A 26849-nucleotide genomic window follows, 5' to 3' on the forward strand; every position below is an offset into this window, starting at 1 on the left:
TTTTTTAAATTTATTTTTCTTAATTAATTTATTAATTTATTTATTTTTGGCTGTGTTGGGTCTTTGTTGCTGCACGTGGGCTTTCTCTAGTTGCAGTGAGTGGGGGCTACTCTTCGTTGTGGAGTGTGGGCTTCTCATATTGGTGGCTTCTCTTGTTGCAGAGCATGGGCTCTAGAGCACAGGCTCAGTAGTTGTGGCACATGGGCTTAGTTGCTCCGTGGCACGTGGGATCTTCCCGGACCAGGAATCGAACCCTTATCCCCTGCATTGGCAGGCGGATTCTCAACCACTGCACCACCAGGGAAGTCCTAAATAGGACCATTTTAAATGAGATTGGATTCTGAAGTAAAAGTACTTTTTAGTACATAGAGCATAGCTATAACTAGTCATTTGAGAAAGGAAGACTTTTAAAATTTATCTACTTGGAATATTATTTTGTAAAATATTGAATATTCTTGCCAAATGATACTTTACAGTTAAATTTCATATTTACATGCAGATACAGTACTTGAAGATATTTTTAATATTGAGGAAGACTTTTATTAATTTCACTCAATGCTTTTGAACAGAAGGGTAGGGAAATGAAAATTTAACTGCTTTTAATTCTGTTCACTTTAGAACTGAAAGAAATTTTTTCAGTTGTTTCCATTTCTCAATTGTGAATATGATTTATAAATTTTATCTTCTTCATCTTTTAATGATCTTAGTACAATGAATAAAATTCAAAATGCAACCTAAGTATCCTAAGCTAAATTTGTAGCTTAGAGCTTGATTGTAGTTTGCTTAAAAAAAAAAAAGAAAGAAGGAAAAGATAACATTGAAACCACATCAGAAGGAAAATGGAATTTTTTAAAAAAATACAGCAAGATAGCAGTCACATAGTTGAATAGCTTCTCTTTTTACTTTTCTAACACAAAATTTATTTCACAAAATCTCTGAAGTGCAAATGGGTACATGAAAGAGGAGAGATGTAAAAGTACTTTTGGGAGGTTGAAGAAATTTATCTTCTGTCAAAATAGTGCATTTACATGGTTTAAAGAATTAACTAGCAAAGGATGGTATTACAAAAAACCAAAAATCCTATATTGTATTCTTTGCCAATCCTCTTTCCACTTCCTATAAGGAAGCACTTTAACTTTCTCTCTTTCTTTTTTCTTTTTAAGTTCTAGGGTTACTGCCCAAAGCTTCCAAACTATATGCTTATGCTTCTATTTCTGCATGAGAATTTTAACCTATTTGCTCCATCTCCTTTTCCTCCCAATATAATACCATTGTTAATTCTTACCTTGGATAAGACTTTCTAGATGTTGAGCTTAGAACTTTATCTCTTGTTTGACTGACCATGGACAGTGTTTCTTGATTCTAAACTTTGTAGGCTCAGGTTATACTAGAGTTTCTTTCCCTTCTCTGTTCATGTTTCTACCTTCCATGTTTGTCATCCATACATTTACTTTTGCATTGTCACAGTTGATAACATTGTGTTATGTAATACAAGTCTTAAGTTTTCTGTGCTTGTCTGTAGTAGTAGTAATAATAGTGGTAGTAATTGAAAGCACTTACATAGTTCAGGCTTTGTGCCAAGCACATTGCATGTTTTATATATATTATTTTATAATACATACATATATATACACACAGGTACTTTACATATATTAAACTTACTTAATCATCAAGTCGACCTTGATGGTACAGGTAATATTATGGTCTCCAGTTTACTGACAAGGAAATTTAAGTCTCTTAGTAAGTGGTAGAGCTGAGTAGGTTAAAATGTAAAAATTGAAAATCAGTAAATGTTGTTTACAGCTATGACTGTAAAAGTTACCACTGTTAAGATGTATACTGTTATCATATCTTCTTTCTTATATAGCCATTTATTTTGTGGTTTTAAAAATTATTGTTTTTCTTTATCGCTTCCTTGTTTTTGTGCTAAAATTCCAAAATTTCCTCTCTTTCCAAATAACTCCTATGGAGGCCCTTATAGGATCCCTCCAGTTTTCTTATTCAGTGACCTCCCCCAACCCACCCTTTTTGGAGGTGAGCATTTATTTTATGCGAACACTATAAATTTTTGTCATTTCAAATTATATAATGGGGGAGATTTTTACATTGATTTTGAAAACATTGAATTATGAGAGAAATGTGTCTTATAGTTTTGTAATACTCTTTAAGATAATTAAAGATAACGTGTTCTGCAGGAATATTATAGGAAAGGTTGATTTTCTAATATCAAATAAGCCTCTGGACACAACTGTTTTAATGTCTGTCAAGTTTGAAATATTTATTTGGTAACAAAAGAATCAAAGTTTAAGCCACTCGAAAAGTATACAGGAAGAGCCTCTGATTTCAAAATTAGTTATTTGCTACCTGCCCAAAAGTAATATGTTGTACCCCCTCTACTGGAACTAAATAGAACTTCCTTATATAGTTATGCTTAGATGGCAGGCAGGTTCAGTGTTGTTCTTTTAAGGCCACTGAGTTCCTCTCCCTTTCTTCCCATCCTTCTTTCATTTACAGCTCAGGCTGTATTGGCAAGATTAACAGTTGGTTTTGAAACCAACTGCCCTTCTGAGAGTCAATAGAAGCGTAGTGGTTGAGAGTATGGGCATTGAAACCAGACTACTGCAACTTGAATCTCAGCGGGGGTATATTGTAGCGTTCTCTCAACTTCCTGGTGGAGTATCACCTTCAAGAATAGTACAACATTATTAAAAAATCAAAACAAATAAAACATTCCAGAGCATTGAGTCCTATAATGGCAGACTTTTCTTTTTCCTTCTTGTATGTGTAAATATTTCATGTTCTTTTTATGTACAGGCTATTTAGATTGTTATTGAATGAAAGACCCTTGTTACTATTCTCAAATGCCATTTCATTTCCATTTGTGCAGTGTTCTTTCAATCCCCTATCCATTGACTGATAAACGTTAAATTTGGGGCCTTGTTGCCTCTATTTAGCTTTGATGTTTAAGTTTTGATTCTTTTTTAAAATTAGTTCTGTTATTTGTTATTGAAATGTTTTCTGCTTCACCATCTTACTGTGTTATAAATTCATTTTTAATAAAACATTTATTGTATGAGTCATATTGTGCTAAAAGCCTATAAAAATCATCAGCAGTCCACTTTGCTCCGCCCCTTCCCTGAACTCTCTCTCTCAACCATTTTGAACTGTTTGGTGGTATCTTCTGGTATTTGCCTACCTATTTTGAAATATTTATAAATTGCTATCCCCTTCTTAATTTTATTCCTTTTATGGTAGATCATGATTTTACGTGTAAGAAATCTTAAATTCAAGAAACTTGACCTCTCTTAGTTGGTTTTAAAAAGTAGATTATAGATCTCCTTTAAACCAGAATTAACTTGTTAAATTTCTCTTTAGAGTTTGATTCCTAAGTATACATTTAAGGCCATTATTTTAGAGCAGAAATGTTGGTGAAATTTGTTTCATTTACTTTCTTCATTATATTTGGTATTATATTTGTGGATCTTTTTCTAGTTTCTCAGAGTGGGTGCAAAGTGTATTTTTATGCCTGGTATTTTTATGCCTCTCCTTTCCTCGTCTCCTTTTAAGAATAATAAATGCAATAAAGACAATATATTTTATTTTGAGCATATGTTTTCTTATGCCCCTAGATTTTTTTATATGAAATGGTCTTATCATTATTTTCTTTTGACTGATTTCTTTTGTCTTTATTTTTCTAATTTTATTAGAGTGTGATCAACCAATACAATCTATTCAGATATTTTTAAAAGATTATTTTAAGTTCATTTTATGATACCTCATGATTGATTTTTGTCAGTGTTCCATGGGTACATATAAAATTGTAAGCTTTATTCAAGAGATTGAAAGTTTTCTATATAATTATTAAATCAAGTGTGTGGATTGTATTAATCAGTTTCACTATATATTCGTTTAACTTTATTAGATCTGTCTATTTCTGACAAAGCTGTACTAATTTCTTATTTCATTGAAATATTTTTCAAGTTTTTCTTGCATATTCAATACTCTTTGCTTTATGTAACTTAGCTTTTACATTGTTTATGCTGTTTGGTCATCTTAACCTTGAATTTCACATTGTGTGATATTAGTATAACACTCATGCTTTCCTTTGGGGGCATTTAGCTGATATTTCTTGGCTCTTCCCTTTATTTTAAACTTTTCTCAGTCATTCAGTTTTAAGCATTTTTTATAAACAGTCTGTATATGACCTTTGTCTTTTTAACTCATCTGGCAGCCTGTCTTTCAGTGGGAGAATTCAGCTTTCTTTTAAATTCTAATGAGTGATGCCTGATTTTGTTACTTTTTATCTTGTTCCTTATTTTTATTTGTGACTTTTTACATTTTTTTTAAAATTTGGCGTGTATTTTCAAGTTGATATTCGTTTTCCAGTTTCCCTTTCTTTATGTTCTGTACTTTTCCATTTCATTATTGGCCACGTTCCTTTTCAATTGCTCATAGATCCAATTTTCCCCCCCTGTTTTAACATGAATAATGATACCAACATTTTCCTTCACCTTCAAACACTAATCCTCTCCTTTAATGTTCCTAAATTTCTTTGGAGATAATTTAATTTTTAGGTCCAGATTTTTGTTAGACGTTTGCATCAAAAATTCATATTGAGCACTTACGTTACATATTCCATACAGTTTATTATCCATTTAGATTTAGTTCTGTGTAGAAGGCAAAGTAATTGCACTCCTGTTTCTTCTTACATGAAAGGTTTCATTTCTGATTCAGTTATTGTTCCATTAGAATCCCTTCTTAAGTCCTTTCCTTAGATGGAGCGGTAGCTAATGTGATCTTTGAATCCTTAAATTTTGGAAAACACTACTTTCCCACCGAAGGATGTTTGGCTTGTACTGCTTTTTGCCTAGCAATCTAGATGCAATCTAGATGTTACTGTTCTTTCTTTTTAATTCCAATGTTACAAATGAGAAGTCCAATGTTAATTTGATTCTTTCTTTGTATTAAGTAATTATTCTTTCTGGTAGCTTGTAAGGTTTTCTTTTTATCCTTAAAGTTTAGGAATTTTAGTGTGATGTTCTTGAACATGTGCCTTTCCCTTCATTAGTCCTGCCTGGATCTTGGAGAGCCCTGTAAGTTTGCAATTCAATCTCTTCTTTAGTTCATGGAAATTTTCTTTCATATTACTTTAATATATTTTCCTTTTCCCCCTTCTGGAGACTCCTTGGGAACTTTTCCTATAGTTGGTATGTTAGTTAGGTTGCCTTAATCTGTTCTTCAAGTCCTTTCTCTTTTTCCTTTATGATTTTCATCTCTTTGTATTTTGTTTATGCTTTGAGATTTCTTCCAGTTGGTCCTTCATTCACTCTAATTCATCAGTTAGACCCCATCTTCTCTTTTAATTTATCTACTGAATTATTCACCTTAAAGAGTTTACTTCTTTAAATTTTCATCTAGTTAATTTTCTGAAATTATGTAGAAATTATTTTTTGCTCTCTACTTGACTCTCCTTATGTAGTCATACTATTTTTGGCCTCAGTATTTTGTCTCTATCCTTCAGGAGATCTGTTAGGTCTGCTCTCTCCCACTGTCTCCTGTCATTAGGTATGTTGTTTATATGTGCATTGGGGTTCAGGTTGAGCTGTTAGGGGACCTTAGTTTGTTTTAATCCTATAAGGGATGGAAGGTCCAGGCATCTCAGCCTGCACTATAGCAGCAGGCATGTTGTATATTTCATGTGTACTTGGCGGACCTTGTCCCTTCCTTCTGGTCTTCTTGCATTCCTAGCTTCAGGTGTAGAGGGGACTCTCTCTCCTCTTGAGTGCCCCCTGAGCACTTTTGGGGCCAGGAAGACTGACCACACTTGTGCAGTTATGTATGTGTAGAACTCTTCTGGGTCTTGCTTGATATCCAGAGCAGAGCAAGCCCTACACCTGTTCTCTCTCAAGATGCTTATAATCTCAAGGTCACATTCTTCAGGCCCCACTCACTACCTGTTGGCCCCTGGAGCTGACTGGTTCAAGAGAAGTAAATGGGTTAGATTTGGGATTGGAGTGGGAGAAGGTAAGTCAAATTCAAGGTTCTTTTTCTCCCCAGAATCCTGAATTTTTATACTTTAGTCATAGCCCCAGTTGGGATTTCATCCCTCTGTGCCATTTATCATGTGTTTAATGGCATTACAGAAGAAATTTCGATTTGGAAAGCCATATTTGACTGTCATGGTTTTCCCCACCCCTTCCTATGTATAACGTCTTGGACTATACTACAGTTTCTAGGAAGTGTCCTTTAAAGATGTGTTTTGGACAAATAAACTCTTTTTGGAGAGTTTATTGGTTTTAGATACATAAAACTCTTCTGGGAGAGTTTATTTGTCCATTTCAAATTTTATTAAACAACATATGAATGATCTGAATATCTTACACAACACAGAAGTCAGTTAGGGTAGGACAGAGACCAAAAATAAGAGGATAGGAAGATGAAGAAATAGGAGCTGGAGAAAGAATCACCTTTGAGTTATCAGTGGTGCTAAGAAGAAGACATGGTGATAACATGGAAATTGAAAGTCATATATAATCAGAAAACCTTATTCTGGCCAATAGTTGCAACCTGTTCTTTTCTTAAGCCACTTACTGGACTTGCTGACAAGTAGTATTAGAAGAGATTATAAATTAAAGGGACCCATTCTGTTCCAGAAAATTAAAACAAGTAAGCATTCAGTAGAATCTCAATGGATGAAAGAAAATACTGTACCCTATATTCACAGGTTGTAAAGTTAGTACAAATATATGTATATTTATGTTTAAACAGTCATTGGCCTTAAATATTTGAGATTTGAATTATGTACACATGCTCTCCCTATATCGATATTCAGTTTGTCCTAATCAGCCTTAGGCAAAGAGAATTTGAATTATACAACATGTGTAAACTTTATGTTGAATGGTAGTTAGTCTGTGCTGCTTAGTGGCACTTAATATTGAGGTTAATAGTTCAGTAAAAAATTTTAAAAGCCAGTGACTTGATCCTCAGTTTGTATGGGATAGATAGGCTGAGAATCAGTGAAAGCTTTTATTCTGTGTCAGTAACAATTTAATTCCTGATATATCTAAGCCTCTGTTTTACATTTATTACATGTATGACTATGGAGGCAGGTGATGTACATTTGAACTTTGTCATTTATCACAGGCCCAGGCCAAAAAAAATGTAGCCCTCTAGAATAGAAACTGTTCTCTCAGTTTTTGTTATTTTCTAAATTGTTGTCTTGGGTGTTTTTATGGAATATGTTTCCCTTGTTAACTCTGAGTTGCTTTAGCTTAAAGAATGCTTTTTGGTAAAGTGGAAGGGACAAGAATAATTGGGTCACTTGCTTATACCAAGATTTGTTGGGTGGGTGAAAAGGTGACAGTAGGCATTTAATACCTAGACCAACATGGGGAGTAAAGTTATAAAATTTCTTGCATTTTGTACTTAACATCATATGTATGTAATTAAGATGAGAACTTGAACTTTCTATATGACACAAGAATCTGTGTCATATACCACTATGTACTTTGCCTTAAGAATTCAGTTTGTCCTACAAAAGGATTTTAAAAATAAATTATGGAAGGACCCGTATAGAAGTCCTTTTTGGTGTGTGTGCTGAAATGTTATATTTTTAAATGCTTAATGCTAGAAAATATGTTGGTAGCTTAAATTTGTGTATTTATAAAAATGTGTATAATACTCCATGAAGGTTGAATATTAAACAGCAGTATTTGGGTGTTCTAGAGCCATAATTAGAATACCGTTTGCAAATTGGCAAAATTCAGTGGGTCAACAAACCAATTAAAAAAAAACTCAAGTATATTAGATTTTAAACTGTTCTCCCTTAATTTAGTTTGTCCATAATACTTTATTTTAATTATTCGTAGTATTGCTTAACATGCCAGGAAACGTCTTGTAATAGAATTTATAAAATAATGTCCTTTCAGTAATATGAATATGTACTATCTTTAGCATTCTGCTTTTAAATCTCAGATTAAGGTGTTTTGTAAGGAATTATCTAGTTTAATGGACAAAAACATGTCTTAGTAACTTTATCCATTTTAGAATTTTGAAACCAAATGCTCTCTTGGGAAAAATAAATGGAATAATTGGTATATGTCATTTTGTTGTTGAACAAATAAGACAAAAATTTTTGTAATAAGAAAAAATACATATTCCCACTAACATAGAACAATAATTTTTCATTTTGGGTATGGCTTTATGATGTTAATCTATATATATTTGTGTTTGTTTTTTTGCATAGACCCAGTTAGTAGATTGTTCATTTTCATGAAAAGCATGGCCTTTGCCTACTGTCTTTCCTGTGTCCTGCTAGATATTTAAGGAATACAGTATTGGTTTACATATCATTGGACTTAAGTGGGTAAGTTAGAGGTGAAACATAACAGGCCTGAAGATGTAAATTCTAGTTGAAAATCTGGACATTTAATTGTCTTTGGTTCCATTAGGAGGTGGAAGTAAACAAGAAAGAGCTCTTCTTTTAGTATTGGTGTGGATTTTTGCATGTCCAGGATCTACTTCCGTTTCTTATTCTTACTATGTGAATGATAGAGGTTCAGAAACATGGTAAGTATGGACTTAGATTGTGTTCCTAGATAGAAAGCTTATTTATAGGCTATATATTCTGAGGCATTTATATGAGTGAAAAAAATCGGAACACATTTAAAATGGAATAGGCAGCGATTAACTCTTTGGTCATGATTACACAACCTGATTGCCAAAGACTTTTCAGTCCATTTGATGACCATTAGGTGAAATCTTTGTTCTTTTAGACTTTTCCTTTCTTTTTTCTTTCCTTTTGTTGTTGTCATTGTTGTTGTTGCTAGTGGATGGGAGATGTATTCCCTAACTGAAGTTCGGTCAGAAAAAAAAAACTGCTTTTTATCTAAAATTGAGAATTATTTTATTTCTTTTATCGGTCTTGTGATTCTTTATATTAAAAAGTCATTTAAAATTTAATATTATCTGGCCTCACTATGTGACCCTGGCCTGTTTTTCTACCTCCTTCTCAATCTTTGCTGTCGTTGGATGCTGCTCCCTAAATATAAGCTGTGCTTAGATCCCTCATTGTTTTAGTTCATTCTAGTTCCTGGTCTCCATGGGACAAGAATGAGCTAGTACCTTTTCATTCTTGCCTTTCTAGTAATTACCTGCTTCTCCTGAGGACCTCGTTGAGGTGTTAATTCTCCATAAATCTCTGAATTATTCTTCTCTGCCTCCCCCAACAGAATTAATTTCCTCTCTTCCTCTTATTGTGATAGGTGGCTCCTACAATAACCATGAATCATAGATGTGTCATAGTTACGAAGAGTAGGAGCCATGTGTTATCCCGCTTTGTCTCTCCTAGGACAAGTGTGTAGTGAACATTTGTTGACTTGAAAGGGTTAGAACTCCATGCTTGTCCTGATTAAGAAAACAGCTTGCCTCGTTCAGCTCCTCCATCACGGTAGCCCACACTCACTGTTGCTTGCACACCCTGCTCCCACCCGTTCTCTTGAGGTTGTCGGGTTCTGTTCCAATGCATTTGGGAGCGATCAACGAAGGATCCTTTTGAGGAGCTGTAGTGCGAGGAGACTGGCTTTTAGTCTTCATGGACGTCCCGTTTTGAGAGTCTGCTTTTCTCCCCGCCTTTCCGCAGGACCCCAACAGGAGTACCCACCCCAGCAGCAGCAGCAGCAGCAGCAGTTGTAGCAGCAGCAGCAGCAGCAGTAGCAGCAGCAGCAGCAGCAGCAGCAGTAGCAGCAGCAGCAGCAGCAGCAGCAGTAGCAGCAGTAGCAGCAGCAGCAGTTTTTCCAAGCCTCACAAGTTAACGAAGGAGCACAAGGAAAAACCTTCTAAAGACTCCAGAGAACATAAAAGTGCCTTCAAAGAACCTTCCAGGGATCACAACAAATCTTCCAAAGAATCCTCTAAGAAACCCAAAGAAAATAAACCACTGAAAGAAGAAAAAATCGTTCCTAAGATGGCTTTCAAGGAACCGAAACCCATGTCGAAAGAGCCAAAACCAGATAGTAACTTACTCACGATCACCAGTGGACAGCAAGAGAAGAAGCCTCCTAGTAAAAGACCCCCCGTTTCAGATTCCGAAGAACTCTCAGCCAAAAAAAGGAAAAAGAGTAGCTCGGAGGCTTTATTTAAAAGTTTTTCTAACGCGCCACCGCTGATACTCACTTGTTCTGCTGATAAAAAACAGATAAAAGATAAATCTCATGGCAAGATGGGAAAGGTCAAAATTGAAAGTGAGACGTCAGAGAAGAAGAAATCAACTTTACCACCATTTGATGATATCGTGGATCCCAATGATTCCGACGTGGAGGAGAATATGTCCTCTAAATCTGATGTGAGTAGTCTGACTGGTTTTCCTCCTTTCCTTTATTAGTTTTCCAATTTTATTTCTGATAGCTTCAGCATAAAGACAGAGGAAGGAGAATGACAGTTGCGCCAGAAAATGGTAGCATGGAAGGAGACATGGCCTAGAAATGAATTTCCTTAACTAATGGAAAGAAGGAAATGAAATCATTAAGGAATCTGCAGACTTGTAGGCTATGATTTAAGTTGTTAAAGGAAAGATATGTCCCGGAGTATAATAATGGGTCATTTGAATAGCAGCAGAAAAATCTAGATGCTCATCAGAGCTTAGTTACTATGCTTTCCAGTGACTGCTGGTTTAGGAAAGTGAGAAGAATGCAATGAAAGTAGAATACACCAGAAAATAAATTTTAAAAAGAAACAGAAAATATTAGGGTATAGCTACAATGTTGATCTTTTTTTTTTTAAAACAATTTTCATGCACTTTATTTTCTATTTTTATTTTTTTAAATTTTATTTATTATTTATTTTGTTTATTTTTGGCTGTGTTGGGTCTTCGTTTCTGTGCGAGGGCTTTCTCTAGTTGCGGCAAGCGGGGGCCACTCTTCATCGCGGTGCGCGGCCCTCTCACTATCGCGGCCTCTCTTGTCGCGGAGCACAGGCTCCAGACGCGCAGGCTCAGCAGTTGTGGCTCACGGGCCCAGTTGCTCCGCGGCATCGGCAAGCAGATTCTCAACCACTGCGCCACCAGGGAAGCCCCAGTGTTGATCTTTTTGATCAGTGTAATGAAGTAATTTGTTTACATAGATTGAAAACTGGTGGTAGTATTTTTTAATACTTTTGTCAAGGCAAAATTGATATAACAATATACTGTGTATTTAAAATGTGTGATTTGATACAGTTTGATGTTTATATGTGTCATGAAACCAGGTAGTGGTATTTTGAAAATGAAATATTTAATTTTTTCCCCTATTGTATAACCACTGATTTGGAAGGGACAGGGTATATATCTTCATTACAAGGTTTGCTAATGGGTAGGATTATCTTTTGTGGGTTCCTAAAAGAACATTTGGCCATCTGATAATCCCTCAAAATATTATTCGATGTTGAGATTTAAACTTTTTTTTTGGCCTGCGTTGGGTCTTCGTTGCCGTGCGTGGGCTTTCTATAGTTGCAACGAGCGGGGGCTACTCTTCATTGCAGTGTGCGGGCTTCTCATTGTGGTGGCTTCTCTTGGTGCAGAGCACGGGCTCTAGGCGCATGGGCTTCAGTAGTTGTGGCACACGGGCTCTAGAGCTCAGGCTCGGTAGTTGTGGCGCACGGGTTTAGTTGCTCCGCGACATGTGGGATCTTCCCGGACCGGGGCTCAAACCCATGTCCCCTGCATTGGCAGGTGGATTCTTAACCACTATGCCACCAGGGAAATCCCGAGATTTAAACTTATAATTACTATTTCTCAGAGTTGGAAGGGAATTTCAGGTTACCTATTCTAACCTCCTACCAAAGTAAGAAATCCTACTCTTCCAGTGACAGAACTGTTAGTAATTCAAGTATTCCATTCTATTTCTGGAGAATGAACATTATTTACAATGACGTTATCTCCTCCTCACTTCCCTTTTTTCTCTAGCTTTGGCCTTCTACTCTTACTTATCAGTCATGATCGGTCCCAGTAATCTCTTTAATTTCAGTTGTCAGTATTTCTAGACAACAGTCAAGGAAGATGTCTGGCTAAAAATTGCTGGCCATTTTAGAATACTTCTCTTTCTTTCCCATAGGGAGGCTCCACAAAAGTTCCTAATTCAAATGCTGGCAAAGGCTAGGAGGCCTTAACAGATTCTCTCTTCTCCATTTGCCCCATTCTGGGTAGAAAGGCAGCCAGGATTAGGACATGGCATCAGTACCGATCCCTAGTCATCCAGAGACCACCTCCTTTCCCCCCCTCTACTCTCTATAGCTAATCTCAAAATTTTAAATCAGATTAGAGGCAGAGTAGCATATAAAATACTGGAGATGGAGTAATTTGTTCCAGTGTTTGGTATAGGCCTTAGAGTGATAGTTTGTGAAATGGAGACGAAAGCCTAATGGGTTTGTCCTAATATCTCAAGCATTTATTTTTTCTTCTTTGCTTTGTACCCCTCCTCTTAATTCACAACTTGCTCTTAATCTAGATGTTCCTTGGAACTTTTTTCGTATGTTTGACTTTTTATTTCAGATCACTCTGAAATGTTCATTGATGCTATTGGGGTGTGACTAGTCTATCAAGATTGTCAAGTTTAGCAACTTTGTTTCTCCATATTCTGCCGTGTTGCAGTTCTTCTAGAACAGAGGTTTTCAAATTGTGGTTTGTGATTTACTAGTGAGCCATGAAATCAATTTAGCATGTCATCACCAGTGTTAAAAAAGAAAATCAGAATACATTGCAACTAGTATGGGTAAGTAATGGTTTGTGAAAATTTTATTTCAGAAGCTATGTGTATTTCTTACAGTAGGTCATCATCAAAATTTTGAAAGACACCTTTCTTGAATGTTTGCTGATTTGTGAGAAGACCAAATAGCATTCATAAAGCACTATTGAATGCACTTTCTACAGGAAATTATCACAGGTGATCTTCCTCTTTAGCTAATTCTGTGTATTCTTATTTTTGTTTGCCTCTTGCTCCCTCCCTTTTATATATGATTTATAAGGTATGACTTTTCCTAAACATCATGTTCAACTTGATAGGTTTATCCAAAGCAATACCTTGCAAAATCTTCTGGAATGAAGAGTGAGAATTGTAATTCCATACAGTAGGTAGCAAATTTTCAAGATGATTGATGACGTGTCAGAGCCACCTATCCAGTGACCATAACAGGAGTTTTTGTAATGTGGTTTGCATATCATTACTGAGAAAGCCTCTAAAGACTTTTGGGTATTATTTGGGTATAAAACCCAACAACTGTACTTTCCTTATTAGTTTTCTGGGAGTAATGCTTTTATTGTTGCTGCTTTGGTTTAATCTTCTAAATATAGGTGGTAGAATAGAAGAGAATTGACAGAAGTGGTTCCAAGTAATCCAGCGCCCAAAAGACTTTCTGTGAACGAAGGAAGATAGAGGAGGGCTGAAATTCCCTTTCTCCAGTGGTAAAGGTAGCCTGTGTTTGGCCTTTCTCCTACTTGGTGTCCCTACTGTGGTTAAGACCAAAGGAGCAGGAAGCAATTGTAATGGAGAGAACTAAGCACCCCATAGTCTCCCTTGGCAAGGAACTGATTGGATAGCTTGGGACAGGCCCACCTTCAGGGGGCACCATTCACATTGTCCTGGTGGTGAGTGTGTCTGCATCTGAGTAAGTAGGATCAGATGACCTGATCTGTCGAAGGACCTTTACAGCTTCATTATTTGAATATGAGCCAGATTTATGTTCATTCGTGGAGGGCGGGGTAGAGGGTAATTTTAGACCTAGCAGGCAGAGATCATGGACTTTGGAAACAGAAGAAGGACACAAAAAGAAATTGGACGAGTGTGAAGAATTGGGAAGGACCAGGGAAAAAAGGTTATTCACTTGGTATGTCTGTAAAGAAAATATCTTGCCTTGGTACAGGTTAGTTACGATTAAAAGGAAGAACTTTTTAAAGAAACTTTTCCATAATTAAGTTAGATTCAGGTTTTATATAAAAATAAAATTCAGTGCTATTAAGATGGATTGGGAAGCTTAGATTGTTGATTCGTATGGTTCTTCTCAGTTACGATGTTTGTATACTTTGTATGTGAGTAGAGAAAAAAGAAGTGGGGTATCCATGGTTTATATACCTGCATGATTTTTGAGGAATCACTTATTTGTTGATGAGTATGTAGGTAGGTAGGTAGTAAAGTAATCAAATAAATAGGAGTATGCACTCTGGTGTCAGACAAGCTGTGTTTTGAATCGCAGCTCCACCATTGATCTTAGTTAAACGATTTGACCTTCTATATTTCTTAGTTTATTTTTTTGTGAAATAGAGATCATAATAGCCTTTACTTTGTAGGATTATTGTGAAAATAGTCAATCCGGGTAAATCACTTAACATACTAATCAAAAAATGTTATGAGGGACTTCCCTGGTGGCGCAGTGGTTAAGAGTCTGCCTGCCAATGCAGGAGACACAGGTTCGAGCCCTGGTCCGGGAAGATCCCACATGCCTCAGAGCAACTAAGCCTGTGCACCACAACTACTGAGCCTGTGCTCTAGAGCCCACGAACCACAACTGCTGAGCCCGTGCGCCACAACTACTGAAGCCCGTGGGGTCTAGGGCCCATGCTCCGCAACAAGAGAAGCCACCGCAATGAGAAGCCCGTGCACCGCAAAGAAGAGTAGCCCCTGCTCACCACACTAGAGAAAGCACGCGGGCAGCAACAAAGACCCAACGCAGACAAAAATAAATTAAAACAAAAAATGTTATGAGCCATTTGTTACATGATTTGGCTTCTGGCAGTCTTTATAACCTATAGCTTTGAAAGAGTTTTTTTTTTAGAGATTTATTATTTTATTTATTTATTTTTATTTTTGGCTGCATCAGCTCTTAGTTGCAGCACACAGGATCTTCGTTGAGGCGTGCAGGATCTTTCCTTATGGCGCTCAGTCTCTTTGTTGCAGCACTCGGGCTTCTCTCTAGTTGTGGTGTGCAGGTTTTCTCTCTCTATTTGTGGCACACAGGCTCCAGGGTGCATGGGCTCTGTAGTTGTGGTGCACAGGGTCCAGAGCGCATGGGCTGTGTAGCTTGCAGCACACACAGGCTCTAGTTGAGGCGTGTGGGCTCAATAGGTGTGGTGCTTGGGCTTAGTTGCCCAGTGGCATGTGGGATCTTAGTTCCCTGACCAGGGATCGAACCCATGTCCCCTGCATTGTAAGGTGGATTCTTTACCACTGGACCACCAGGGAAGTCCCTGAAAGAAATTTTTTGATATTCAAAAATACAGCAGAATTCTAGTGTCCTTTTTCAAGAGTGGGTTAAATGTTTTAAAAGAGAAAAAGTACTTGGAATATATGTCACATTCCTCTGAATTTTGTCTTGAGGAGGTATATGACCTTGATATTGATGTGCATGTGTAACATGGAAAAATACAGGACAGAGCATCTCAGTTTTATTTATTTATTTATCTATCTATCTATCTATTTTTAACTTTTTAAAAAATAATTTATTTATTTATTTATGGCTGTGTTGGGTCTTCATTGCTATGTGTGGGCTTTTCTCTAGTTGCGGCGAGCGGGGGCTACTCTTCGTTGCAGTGCACGGGCTTCTCATTGCGGTGGCTTCTCTTGTTGTGGAGCACGGGCTCTAGGCGCGTGGGCTTCAGTAGTTGTGGCACCCAGGCTCAGTAGTTGTGGCTTACGGGCTCTAGAGCGCAGGCTCAGTAGTTGTGGCGCATGGGCTTAGTTGCTCCGCACCATGTGGGATCTTCCCAGACCAGGGCTCAAACCCGTGTCCCCTGCATTGGCAGGTGGATTCTTAACCATTGCGCCACCAGGGAAGTCCCAGCATCTCAGTTTAAATCAATAGTTAAGCCAAAGTTTCCCAGGATCTTTCAGCTTTTTAATTAAATGAGATAAAGGGCAAGGACTTACCTAGTACTGCATTGGTAGGCACTTGGTAGATTTTTTTTTTATTGCTGTTACTATTAAATCATTTTTTAGGATGTCTTCTTTTATCTTTGGATTAATATTAATATGACTGAAAGAGTAATTTTTAAATAGGATTTGAAATTCCTGAGATGTTTCTCATTTTATAAAGAACTCTAATATTGTCACATGAAAGTCCATCAGTAATTTTCCTTTACAGAAGAATTTGGGAGGAGGCAGCGGGGAGGGCGGCGAGGGAGGCGGAAGGACTGTTTTATGGTGGGTGAGCGTTTAGCAAAGACTGAAAACATGATAAGGGCCCGTTTTTGTTATGTATGTAAATGTTAGCATTAAGAATATTTTGCATTCAAGAACTTAGGTAATTCCATTAGAGTAAAGCTGTTCTTGGTTGAGGAATTCATCTTTTTGTGGCCACAATGGTCACTTATGGCAAGTGACTGTTCTTACTCGTCACTGGCGCTAACTAGCAGCTAGAAAGGGTGAGGCTCTGAGTGTATCTGGGTGAACTAAAAGTTTGTAATTGTGTTTTGCATTAACCTGTTTAAACTTTAATCGAGAATTTAAAAAAACAAACATCCTTTACCCTTCCTGTAATTTCCTAGTTTTTGTTTTTCATGTAACTCTGCTTCTAAAGAGAAGTTTATTGAGTTTATCTGGTTTTGTGATATGAGGAAGTTTAGTATTCATAGCAGAGAAGGGGGAAAAACAGTAAAAGAAAATTGAAATAACCATTTATGATCAGATTTGGTTATAGTAGTAATTTCCTTATCGTTGCCTTCACTTTTTTTTCACCTTGCTTTGTAGAGATTTAATTGTAATTTAAAAGTGCAGAAGTTGAAAGTTTTAATTGTCTTTCCTTGTAAATGGTCAGACTACATTTGGTAAAATGTTACCCTCTTCAACCTGAAGTGTGAGAAATGAAATTGTAATCGTGTCTTGATAGTTTGGCTTACCAAAGTGTTTTCCTGGATAAAATCTTGAGAGAGAAAGATGAAATCTCATCAAATGGAGTGGGTTTTCCCAAGGGCGGGTGGTGGTTCAGATACAGGGTAAAGACTGCAAACCACCTTAGCAGAAGTTTCTTTGGAAAAGAAAAAAAGGAAGGAGAAGGAAAAAGGAACTTCCCTCCTTTTGTGGTGCCTCATTTCCTCCAGCCCCACCCTGTGCCTTGCCGTGCTTACCCTGTCTGGAGCTGGCAGTAAATGTCCTGCTGTTGAAGCACTGTCCTCAGGTTTTTATGTGATGGAAGGTTGTCACAGTCAGAGAAGAAGGTCCTTATTGTGCTTTCAAAGTGGTTTTTTAATGACTTGTAATTCCAGCACATGCAAGAGCTGTAAAGTCTGTAAGTATGGTGAGTGAGCAGCTAGAGAGGCCCTTCATTAAAGGGCTGCCCTGACCCTCTGGCGGGGGCGGGGGGTTGGTGGCTCTCGTTCTGGACTCCTGTTCTCTGCATTTTATAACTGGAAGTAAACATACCTGAAGGGGTGCAATTCTCCTCTGGTAGATGCAGCCCATTGTGGAACATTCATTAGTGTAATTGGCAGAAAGTTACCTTTGTTGGATACATGGAGATATTTCACCTGACCTGTTCCTAATGCTTAGTTGTTTGTTGTCTGTGCTAGATGTGATCAGATGGAGGAGGGTGCAGCCCTGGTCAATCAACTGATCATTTATTCAGCCACATTCCTCACTTGTCCCAAAAAAGATTTGAAGCAATTAAAAGGGAGATTTTTTAAAAAACTACATTAGAGGCTCTTTCTCTTCCTTGTTTGGGTGCCATACTAAGCCCAAATGGTTTTTCAGTTTTTAAGTTAAATAATTCCTTAGAAGCCCTTAGGTAGCTGAGGGTCATGAACAGACAGGGGGCCCTATCATTGAAGAGTTGGTTGTCATCAATAATTGCCAACACTCGGCATTTTCACTTGCTTGTATTGAATTTTATCTCTCTCCCAGTAAATTCCACGAGCCTCCTTCAAGGAAGCTGCATTGCCTATTCAGTGCATTCTTGTTTCTTACTCTAAGGCCCATGATCTTTATGTAATTGTCCTATCTGTCATCTTTAGACACAAAGTCAAAGATGTGACTCAACATGGTCTTTGCATGACTCGCTTTACCATGTCGTTGGGATGCCTGATATTTGTAGCTAAACTTTCCTTCGGTGCTTTCTATGTGCTAGTCACCCTTCTAAATACTTCACTTGTTTTAACTCATTTAACTCTTAAAACAATCTGTGAAATAGACTCTTATTAGCCCCATTTTATAGATGAGGAAACTGAGGCTCAAAGGTTAAGAAACTTGGGGGTGAAGCAAATCTTATTTTCCCAGGAATTCCCAATATTATAATTGCAGAGATGTGCTTCATGAAATTGGCATCACTGCTATGAAAGTCTTGTTTGTTTTTTGGCCACACTGAGCAGCATGTGGGATCTTAGTTCCATGACCAGGGATCGAACCCGTGCCCCCTGCAGTGGAAGCGTGGAGTCTTATTAACCACTGGACTGCCAGGGAAGTCCCTTTTTTGTTTTGTTTTGATGAAAGCCTTTGATATCGTATTTCTTGTTCCATTTTTGAATTCTGTTTCTTTGACATGTCTATTGGTTTGGGCTGTACCAACAGCCTTCAGGAGGTGACAGGTTGTCCTCATAGGTGGATTTGGCATACATATTCAGAACTGAGGGACGTGCTATGAAACATCCAGGAACCTCTCACTTCTTATATATATTTGCTTAAAATAAGACCCTCATAGTTCTGAATTTTAACATTATTATAAGGTATCATCAGCACTATCTCCCTGCTCTCAGAATTTTCCCCACTTGCTTTTGTGTGAGAATTTATGTTTAACAGAGCTGAGCTGTAATATCAAGCTTTCCCAGAAGGTGCCACCAAATAACAAATGCTGTCCTCCAGTTTGAAGATTCCTTCTTATTGAATCTTCTAGTTCCATTTTGTAATTTCATTTTATAATGTCTCTAAGGTATTCAAAATAACGGGTGTGCTTTCTTTGAATTAGGAGATAAGATAATGCAATGGATTAGTAGAGGGTGGTTTTCTTTTGGTGTCTATGTAATTATTTAACCAAGTTTGAGAAATCGTTCTCAGTGGGTAACAATTTATGACTGTAAACTTTCAAGGCAGTGTCAAGGTCCACAAAGAAAAATTACCCCTAAGAGGCTTCTTTAGGTCACGAGAGGTGACTGCACAGTGAGATGTTCCCAGATAAAGTCAAAGATCCTTCCACTAGGCGAAAGAAAATGGAAAAGCATTTACTAAAGTGTGTGGAGATAAGCAGACTTTTGCCTTTGAATTCTGAAGACATAGGGGATGGGGATGTGTGAGGACTGGGATAGGGAGAAATTTTCAGAGTCGGTGACACAGAGAAAAGAAAATTTCCTTGCCTTACTTGGTCATGGGAAGAAAATGTATTTATGGGGTCCTCAGATGTTACTTAAGTAAATAAGGTAATTACTAGAGTGCCCTGGTTTGGGACCTCGGTGTTTAGAATCACAGTACTGTTTTTTTGAAAACTAAATTGTTGACCCTTGCTTTATTTTCTGACCCTTCTATTTTTGCTTTAAATGTGATAAAACTGTCATGTCACTTTGAGTAAGTACAAACATTTCCTTCTAAACATGTTTAATTGTTTTTAATATTTTTTAATTACTTCAGTCTTGTTTAATAACATTTGAAAATGTTTATGTACTCCTATATGTAAACCCTGTATTAGGTAGTACAGATGGTACAAAATTAGAATTTAGGCTCAGCTTTGAAGGAAGGGAAGCATGAATTAGTGGAGATGAGAGGTAGGTGGGTAGGAGAAGTCATTCCTGATTGGAGGAAACAACTTGAGAAAAAAAAAATCACAACTGATGACAAATGTAGACAAGTCTGTGTTGTCCTTACTGAAAATGAAGAGAACTCTTATACACGAATCCCTGCAAGTTAATTTATCAAACTGGATAAATTCCAGTTTGGAATTCCTTGTCAGGAATGAAGGAAACCTTATTGAACTGTACTTCATGTGAGGTGTGTCCTGGACACTTTCACTCTGTAACCTCTTATTTCATCCATACATTGTGTGAGATAGCTTTTTTCCTCATCTTACAGATGTGAAAGCAGCAGAGCTAGAATTTGAATCCAGGTCTGACCCATGCCAAAGCCCATGCTTTTTCGTACAGTACCATGGATTAAACCTTGTTGAGAGAGAAATCGCATCAAATTAAAACCACTGTGGGACTGATTAAACCTCTTCAAGAAAAAAATCGAATTAGCAGCATTAACTCTCCGACCTTCTGCCTACCTCTGATCCTCTGATAACGTTACCATAGTTCAGTGAAAGGGGGAGAATAAGAAATAAGATGTAGTAGCCACAGTACTTGGGTTCTTGGCTATGAATAATGGGTGCAGGGAGACCTGGCTTTGATTTCCACAGTCCTGATCAATTCATGCTTTATATAATTTTCTAAGCAGCAGAATTGCAGAAAGTTTTGAGAGGTGGTGGTACCTTAGAGCCTATCCAGGGAGCACTTATTTACCAGTTTATTGACTTACTACGTTTTTTCATACGCCTTATACCAGAGACTAGGGCACGGCCAGTGTGACTGTGAGAGCTCCCATCTACTATATTGCATTATCTTAAGGTTGTACTCATGGAGGATATAAAGAAGGAACATAGGGCTCCCTTGTCCTGGAACATAGCCATCCCTGGCTAATAAATTATCTTCTCTTCCTGGGCCCAGGAGAGGTGGTCCAGGAGGCATGGCCCTAGAGCATACACTTGGAATCAAAAGACGAGACAGGATCAGCTTACTAGTAGTTAACTGTAAAATGTGGATTTTAACGATAATGATGAGATTATTGATGCAAACTGCCACTCAGGTATTAATTCACACAGAAGTATTAATTATGTCATAGACAAAGACTTAACCTTTTTACTTGGTAATTTATGAATTGTATTCTATGAAGATCCGGTGTTGGCAGGTGTTCTTGTAAAGATTAAGAGGCAAGGCTACAGTCTAGGAATTTAGTGATTTATAATCCACGGCCACAGTGTAGTTTTTACTCCAGCACATGTTTTTAAAATGTCATTTTCCACTCGGCCTAACCTTAGATTGTATTAGGAATCAAAGCAAAGTCTTGCTGGAAGTACACCCTGGTTTAAAATGTTTAGTGTCTGACAAATTCTACTCGAGGTGACCTGACACATTTTCAGGATTATAAAATGTTCACTCTACTTTCAAGTTTCCTCCTCTTTCTCGTTATTTTCCAGGATTGTTTTAATTAAAGGTGAACATCAGACTTGTTGTTGATCTTGTGATGGGTTATTTTAAAGTACTAGGTTATCCAATAATCTTAGGTGAGAGTCATGCCTTACTCTTGCTTACCAAGCCTGCCTTCATGGTCCAGCCACTTTCAGAGACATGCAACAAGTCCCCTCCCTGCTTTTAAAGATAAGCCATGCACAGTCCTCCTTGGGTTGTGTAATAAAACCAGTGAGTCTCATAGATCCCTCCCCCAAAACTAAGGTTTGAAGGAAAGAGGTGGTGTGTCCCATGTTGCCCATCTTTATTTCCTCATCATATTAATAGGTCTGTTGTCTTTCTTTTCTCTTTAGAAAACCTTCCACAGCTTAATATGTACTCTTCTAAAGATTTAAGACCCAATTTGGAAACCATGAACATCTATTTTTAATACAGCATTTACTTCACAATTTAGAAAATTATAGGATTTTTAAAAGCAGGAAGACTTCAGAAATTTCCCTTAACAACTTGTATTTTGCAGAGCAGAACCTGAGGCCAAGTTTCATAACCTGCCCAAGATCATTGCCCCCAAAAAACCTGCCCCTGCTCTCATTGTTCCCCAAAAAGGCCCTAGGAGGCAGGTCCCTAGTTGATGTGCCATTGTCATTTCCAGTTGGAACAGTTTATAATCCTTCTTACGTCCTGTCCTCCCTTCCCCAAACTCTCCTCCACTTGAACAATGTTGAACTGCTTCCTGATGAGTGGTTTATGCCCATTAGGCATAAGACCTCTTGGCCCTGCATCTCACTCTGTGTCCCCTTGTTGAATGAATGGACCTTACATTTCACATCCTCAGCAGAATCCCCCTGAAAAGCCTCATGCCATGTCTCAGTGAGGGTAGGGTGTTAATCTCAGGGGATATTACAGAGATTAATTGGTGAAAAATTTGATAGACTTGTTCCCTGGTCATCCTTGATTGTCTTTGGGAAAATACCGACCAGAATAATCATGGCTTGGTATATTTCAGGAGAAAAATAAATCACTAGACAAAATAGAAAATGACACATTTACATATCTGGCAAATCAAAGATCTTAATATTGTTTAATAATAAAAACATGGAAAGAGCTTTAAAAACCTCCAGTATGAATGAAGTTTTTACTTGGACAAGCGGATGTTCTTAACAGATGAAACTTGACTCCTGCTCTCTCCTGCGCTCCAGTGTCTTCAGGATCTGCCTCTGTGTGCTGTGTTCCCCTTAGTCTCTCTACGAGGGAGAGGCACCCCTCTGAGGCAAACTGAGGCATCCCGCGTACCAAACAGCCAGCCTCTCACCCTGCCTCCAACTCTCCAATTAGCCCTGATGCTCTTTGGGCTATAATCCCTTCACTTCCTTTCCTTCACTGACAGACATCTCAAAAGCTTACTTCTCAACCCATTGTGGTCTGGCTTTTCCTCTTGGAAACTATCCTTAAAACCACCACTGGGAAAAGGTCACCAGTGCTTTCCGGATTCTTATGTAGAAAACATCTTCTAAGCATTGGATTTTTACCTTTCCAGCATCTTTGACTTGCTTTTCTGTTCTATTCCTTGGCCCTGTTATACCTACCCTGATCCCTCTAACCATTCTCTGTGAGTCTCCTTTGTCAGCTGATCTTCCTCTACCAACCTTAAGTTGCCATTGCCAGTTTCTTTCTTTTCTATTATATAATCTTTCCCTGGATAATCGCTGCTTACCTGTCTCCTGTCTCTTGCCTTTCTCAGACCCTTCTCTATTTAACTATCTATAACACAGACAAATTCTGGAAGGAAATATGCAAAAGGATGTAAAACAACTGGTTAAAATGGTATTATGGGTCATTTTCAAAATATCTTTCTTTTTTTAAAAAAGTTTTTAATTAATTAATTATTTATTTTTGGCTGTGTTGGGTCTTCGTTGCTGTACGAGGGCTTCCTCTAGCTGCAGCAAGCAGAGGCCACTCTTCATCGCGGTGCACGGGCCTCTCACTGTCACAGCCTCTCTTGTTGCGGGGCACAGGCTCCAGACGCGCAGGCTCAGTAGTTGTGGCTCACGGGCCTAGTTGCTCTGCGGCATGTGGGATCTTCCCAGACCAGGGCTCGAACCCGTGTCCCCTGCATTGGCAGGCAGATTCTCAACCACTGCGCCACCAAGGAAGCCCCCCCAAAATATCTTTAATACTGCTGTTTTTAAACAACATCTCCTTGTTTCAAAATCTCAGATCCTATGTGGGCTAAACACTAAATTCTCTTTTCTTTTTGTAATCTTTTATTATGGAGAATTTCAAATATACACAAAATATGCAGAATAGTATCATGAGCCTCCCATTCATTCATCACTCAGCTTCAACAATTATTAACTGATGACCATTCTTGTTTCAACTGTGCCATCTACCCTTCCCCCAGTATAATTTTTAATAAAATCCTAGATGTCATATTAATCCATTCACAGATATTTCAATGTGAATCTCTAAAAAATAAGAACTTTTTAAAAACAGAACTAAAATATCACTATCACATCTGAACAAATTAATAATTCTTTTTTTTTAAATTAATCAATTAATTTATTTATTTTTGGCTGCGTTGGGTCTTCGTTGCTGTGCGCAGGGTTTTCTCTAGTTGCGGCGAGCAAGGGCTACTCTTTGTTGTGGTGCGTGGGCTTCTCATTGCGGTGGCTTCTCTTGTTGTGGAGCGCAGCCTCTAGGTGCACGGGCTTCAGTAGCTGTGGCATGCGGGCTCAGTAGTTGTGGCTTGTGGGCTGTAGAGCGCAGGCTCAGTAGTTGTGGCGCACGGGCTTAATTGCTCTGCAGCATGTGGGATCTTCCCGGACCAGGGCTCGAACTCATGTCCCCTGCATTGGCAGACGGATTCTTAACCACTGCGCCACCAGGGAAGTCCAAATTAATAATTCTTAATATCATCAAATATCTAGTCACTGAGCAAATTTCCAGTAGAAGCAAAACGTCATAAATTTTCTTTTTGTTCTTACGGTTTGTTTGAATGAGGATCCAAAAAAGGTCCACGTCTTGCAATTTGTAAAAATGTCTTTTAAGTCCTTTTTAATCTGTAGGTCCTCTCTTATCTCTTTTTTCATGTAAAAGTTCAAGAAAAAAAAAAAAAACTTGGTTGTTTGCCTTATAGAATTTCTCAGTTTGGACTTTGCTGATAGTATCTTTGTGGTGTATTTTCTGTAAATTAGGGGTGTAGCCAGATTTAGGTTAGGTTTTGTTTTGGGGGCAAGACTATTTCATGGATGGAGTTGTTAGCTTTCATCGGGAGGCCTGTAACGTGAGGTTATCTCTTGTTTTGTGACGTTAGCGCCCATTGATGCTCAGGGCCTAGATGCATTAATTCATTAGGGGTTGTCAGCTGGTGGTATTTTTATTCTACCATTCTTTCTTCATTTATCAGCCAGAACTCACCTATCTAGAGAAACTCTCCCTTTTCTACCCTTTGTTTAACCAACAGTTAGTTTGTCTAGGAAAAGTAAAACCTTTCCCTTTTTTTAAAAAACCAGTTTTCAAAAGAATGGGTTTGGTTCCCTGGCATCCTTTAACAATAGCTAGTTTTTTTCAAGCATTGCTTTTAAGACTTCTTCAATCTGTCCTTTCCGCCCTCATCTTTCTTTGCCCTCCCTTATACTTTAGTGATCCTAAAATATTAGCAATCTTCGGTTCCCTGATCATTCCATGCTATTTTACGTCCTAGTGAAATACCCTTGGTCCTTTATGACCTGGTTAACATTCACCTTTTCTTTGAAGCTTTTCTAAATAATCTGCCGCACTTAAATGAATCCCTCCCTCCTTTGTGCTCCCTCCATTAACAGTTTATATTTTGATTATAGTTGTTATTCTCTCATATTAAAGTGTTTTTCTCCTGATCAGTAGGGTATTTTGAGGGCAGATACAGACTCTTAACTATCTGATTTCTCAGCTCTTTGCACTGTGCCTGGTACTTAATTGGTGCTCAACAAATATTGAGTTAAATAGTGTAAAGATTTATTTATACTTATGTATTTATAATTGAGTTCTCTTAACTGACTTATATATTTATAGGTATCTTAACTATAAATACATCCAAATGATCTGGAAATGTGATAGTTGGCCCCTCCCCTTCAAGAGGGTAGAGTAGACAGGCCACAAAGAATGGGAGAGCTCCCTGTATAAAGAAGACAAATCTTGGCCCTCTTAGAGCACACAGTTCAGGGGATAACCCACCGTTATATGAGTAAGTTCATACAGTAGAATCCTGGGATAACCTGGAGGCCAAGGTAAGCAAGTTGTATAAATAGGATTGCACTTTACCGGTCTTTGTAGCCCTTGCTTTTGTGTTGGAGGACATAAACTAGCCAAGGAGGGTGGAGCTCTTGAAAACTCCCACGAAACGACCCGAGATTTTTGTGTTAACTGATTCTACCATGAAGAGTATTAAACCACAAAAATAACAAAGGGGAGGCAAGGACCACAGATTAATCTTTTATTGAGACAGCAGAGGGATGTCATAGTCTAAAGTCCTAAAACGTTTGCTTCTGTATTTTAAAAAAGCAAATAGTTTTCAGAGAAATTTCAATAACAGGATGTCTAAGTGAAAGAAATTTCTGCCTCCCTACTTCCTATAGCGACTGTGTGGAGTCATGATAACGTGAGAGCTATACGACCACCTTGTTTTTGCTGTCTTTGTGATCATGAAATATGATTACATTCTCTCTAATGTTTATATGTACTCTTGAAATTATTGGAACTGGTAAAATAACACTTGCATAGTGTATAAAAGGAACTATTTTTCCCCCCTTCTGTTTCCTCAGGTTGCATAATTACCATGACAGATTAGCTTTAAATTAATAATGTTAATTTGGTTGTTAAATAATTATTAAACCATCACATTTGAGTATCAGCAACTGTGCAATTAAATGCTTATTGTATATGTGGAAGAATGAATAAAAAAATACAAAAGATTTAAGTTCCTAACCGCAAGGGGCAAGAATTGTAAAAAAAAAAAAAAAAAAAAAAAGTTCTACTGAACAGTAACACTTAATGCTGAGAGAAATCAGATGTAGGGGATGCAGTTAGTTTCCCCAAAGAATTAGCATCTTAGTCAGTTTTCAAATATATATTTAATTGCACTCATCAGAGACTTAGCATTTCTAAGGGTGGTTTTAAGAGAGTCATGATTACACTATAAAACTAAAATTATAACCAAGTATAATTTATCACTGTGGGTGGTTGAATCTATTAGAATAAAACATGGACTGAAGACAGCAGCCATCATTTTGAAAAGGAAAATGTTACCACATCCATCTTCTCTTAAGGAAAGACATCTCCCCAGCACATGTACTTTGAAACCTTATTAAGGTATCCTAAAACTTACACAGGCATATCTATTTTTATTGTGCTTTGTTTTATTGTACTTCACAGATATTGTGTGTGTTTTACAAATTGAAGGTTTGTGGAAAGCCTCCTTTGAGCAAGTCTCTCAGCACCATTTTTCTACCAGCATTTGCTCACTTCATGTCTCTGTGTCACATTTAGTAATTCTTGGGATATTTCAAGCCCTTCACCAACCAAAAGATTATGGGTCAGATGATGGTTAACAATTTTGAGCAATAAATTTTTTAAAAATTAAGATATATACATTGTTTTTTTAGGCATATTCCTATTGCACACTTAATAGATATGTGTTGGGAAACCAAAA

At 37.7% G+C, this 26849-nt stretch overlaps 1 protein-coding gene across 3 annotated transcripts in view; it reads left to right on the forward strand.

Moving 5' to 3' along the window:
• The window catches only part of MLLT3 (MLLT3 super elongation complex subunit), a 250549-nt gene that overhangs the window by 176528 nt on the left and 47172 nt on the right, over positions 1–26849 (forward strand). For all 3 annotated transcript variants that reach the window (XM_059924651.1, XM_059924653.1, XM_059924652.1), the window contains exon 5: positions 9641–10342. In XM_059924651.1, the coding sequence (XP_059780634.1) occupies positions 9641–10342 (702 nt within the window). The remainder of the gene's footprint in view (positions 1–9640; positions 10343–26849) is intronic.

The sequence above is a fragment of the Balaenoptera ricei genome, chromosome 6, assembly GCF_028023285.1.
Source record: "Balaenoptera ricei isolate mBalRic1 chromosome 6, mBalRic1.hap2, whole genome shotgun sequence".
Taxonomy (NCBI): domain Eukaryota; kingdom Metazoa; phylum Chordata; class Mammalia; order Artiodactyla; family Balaenopteridae; genus Balaenoptera; species Balaenoptera ricei.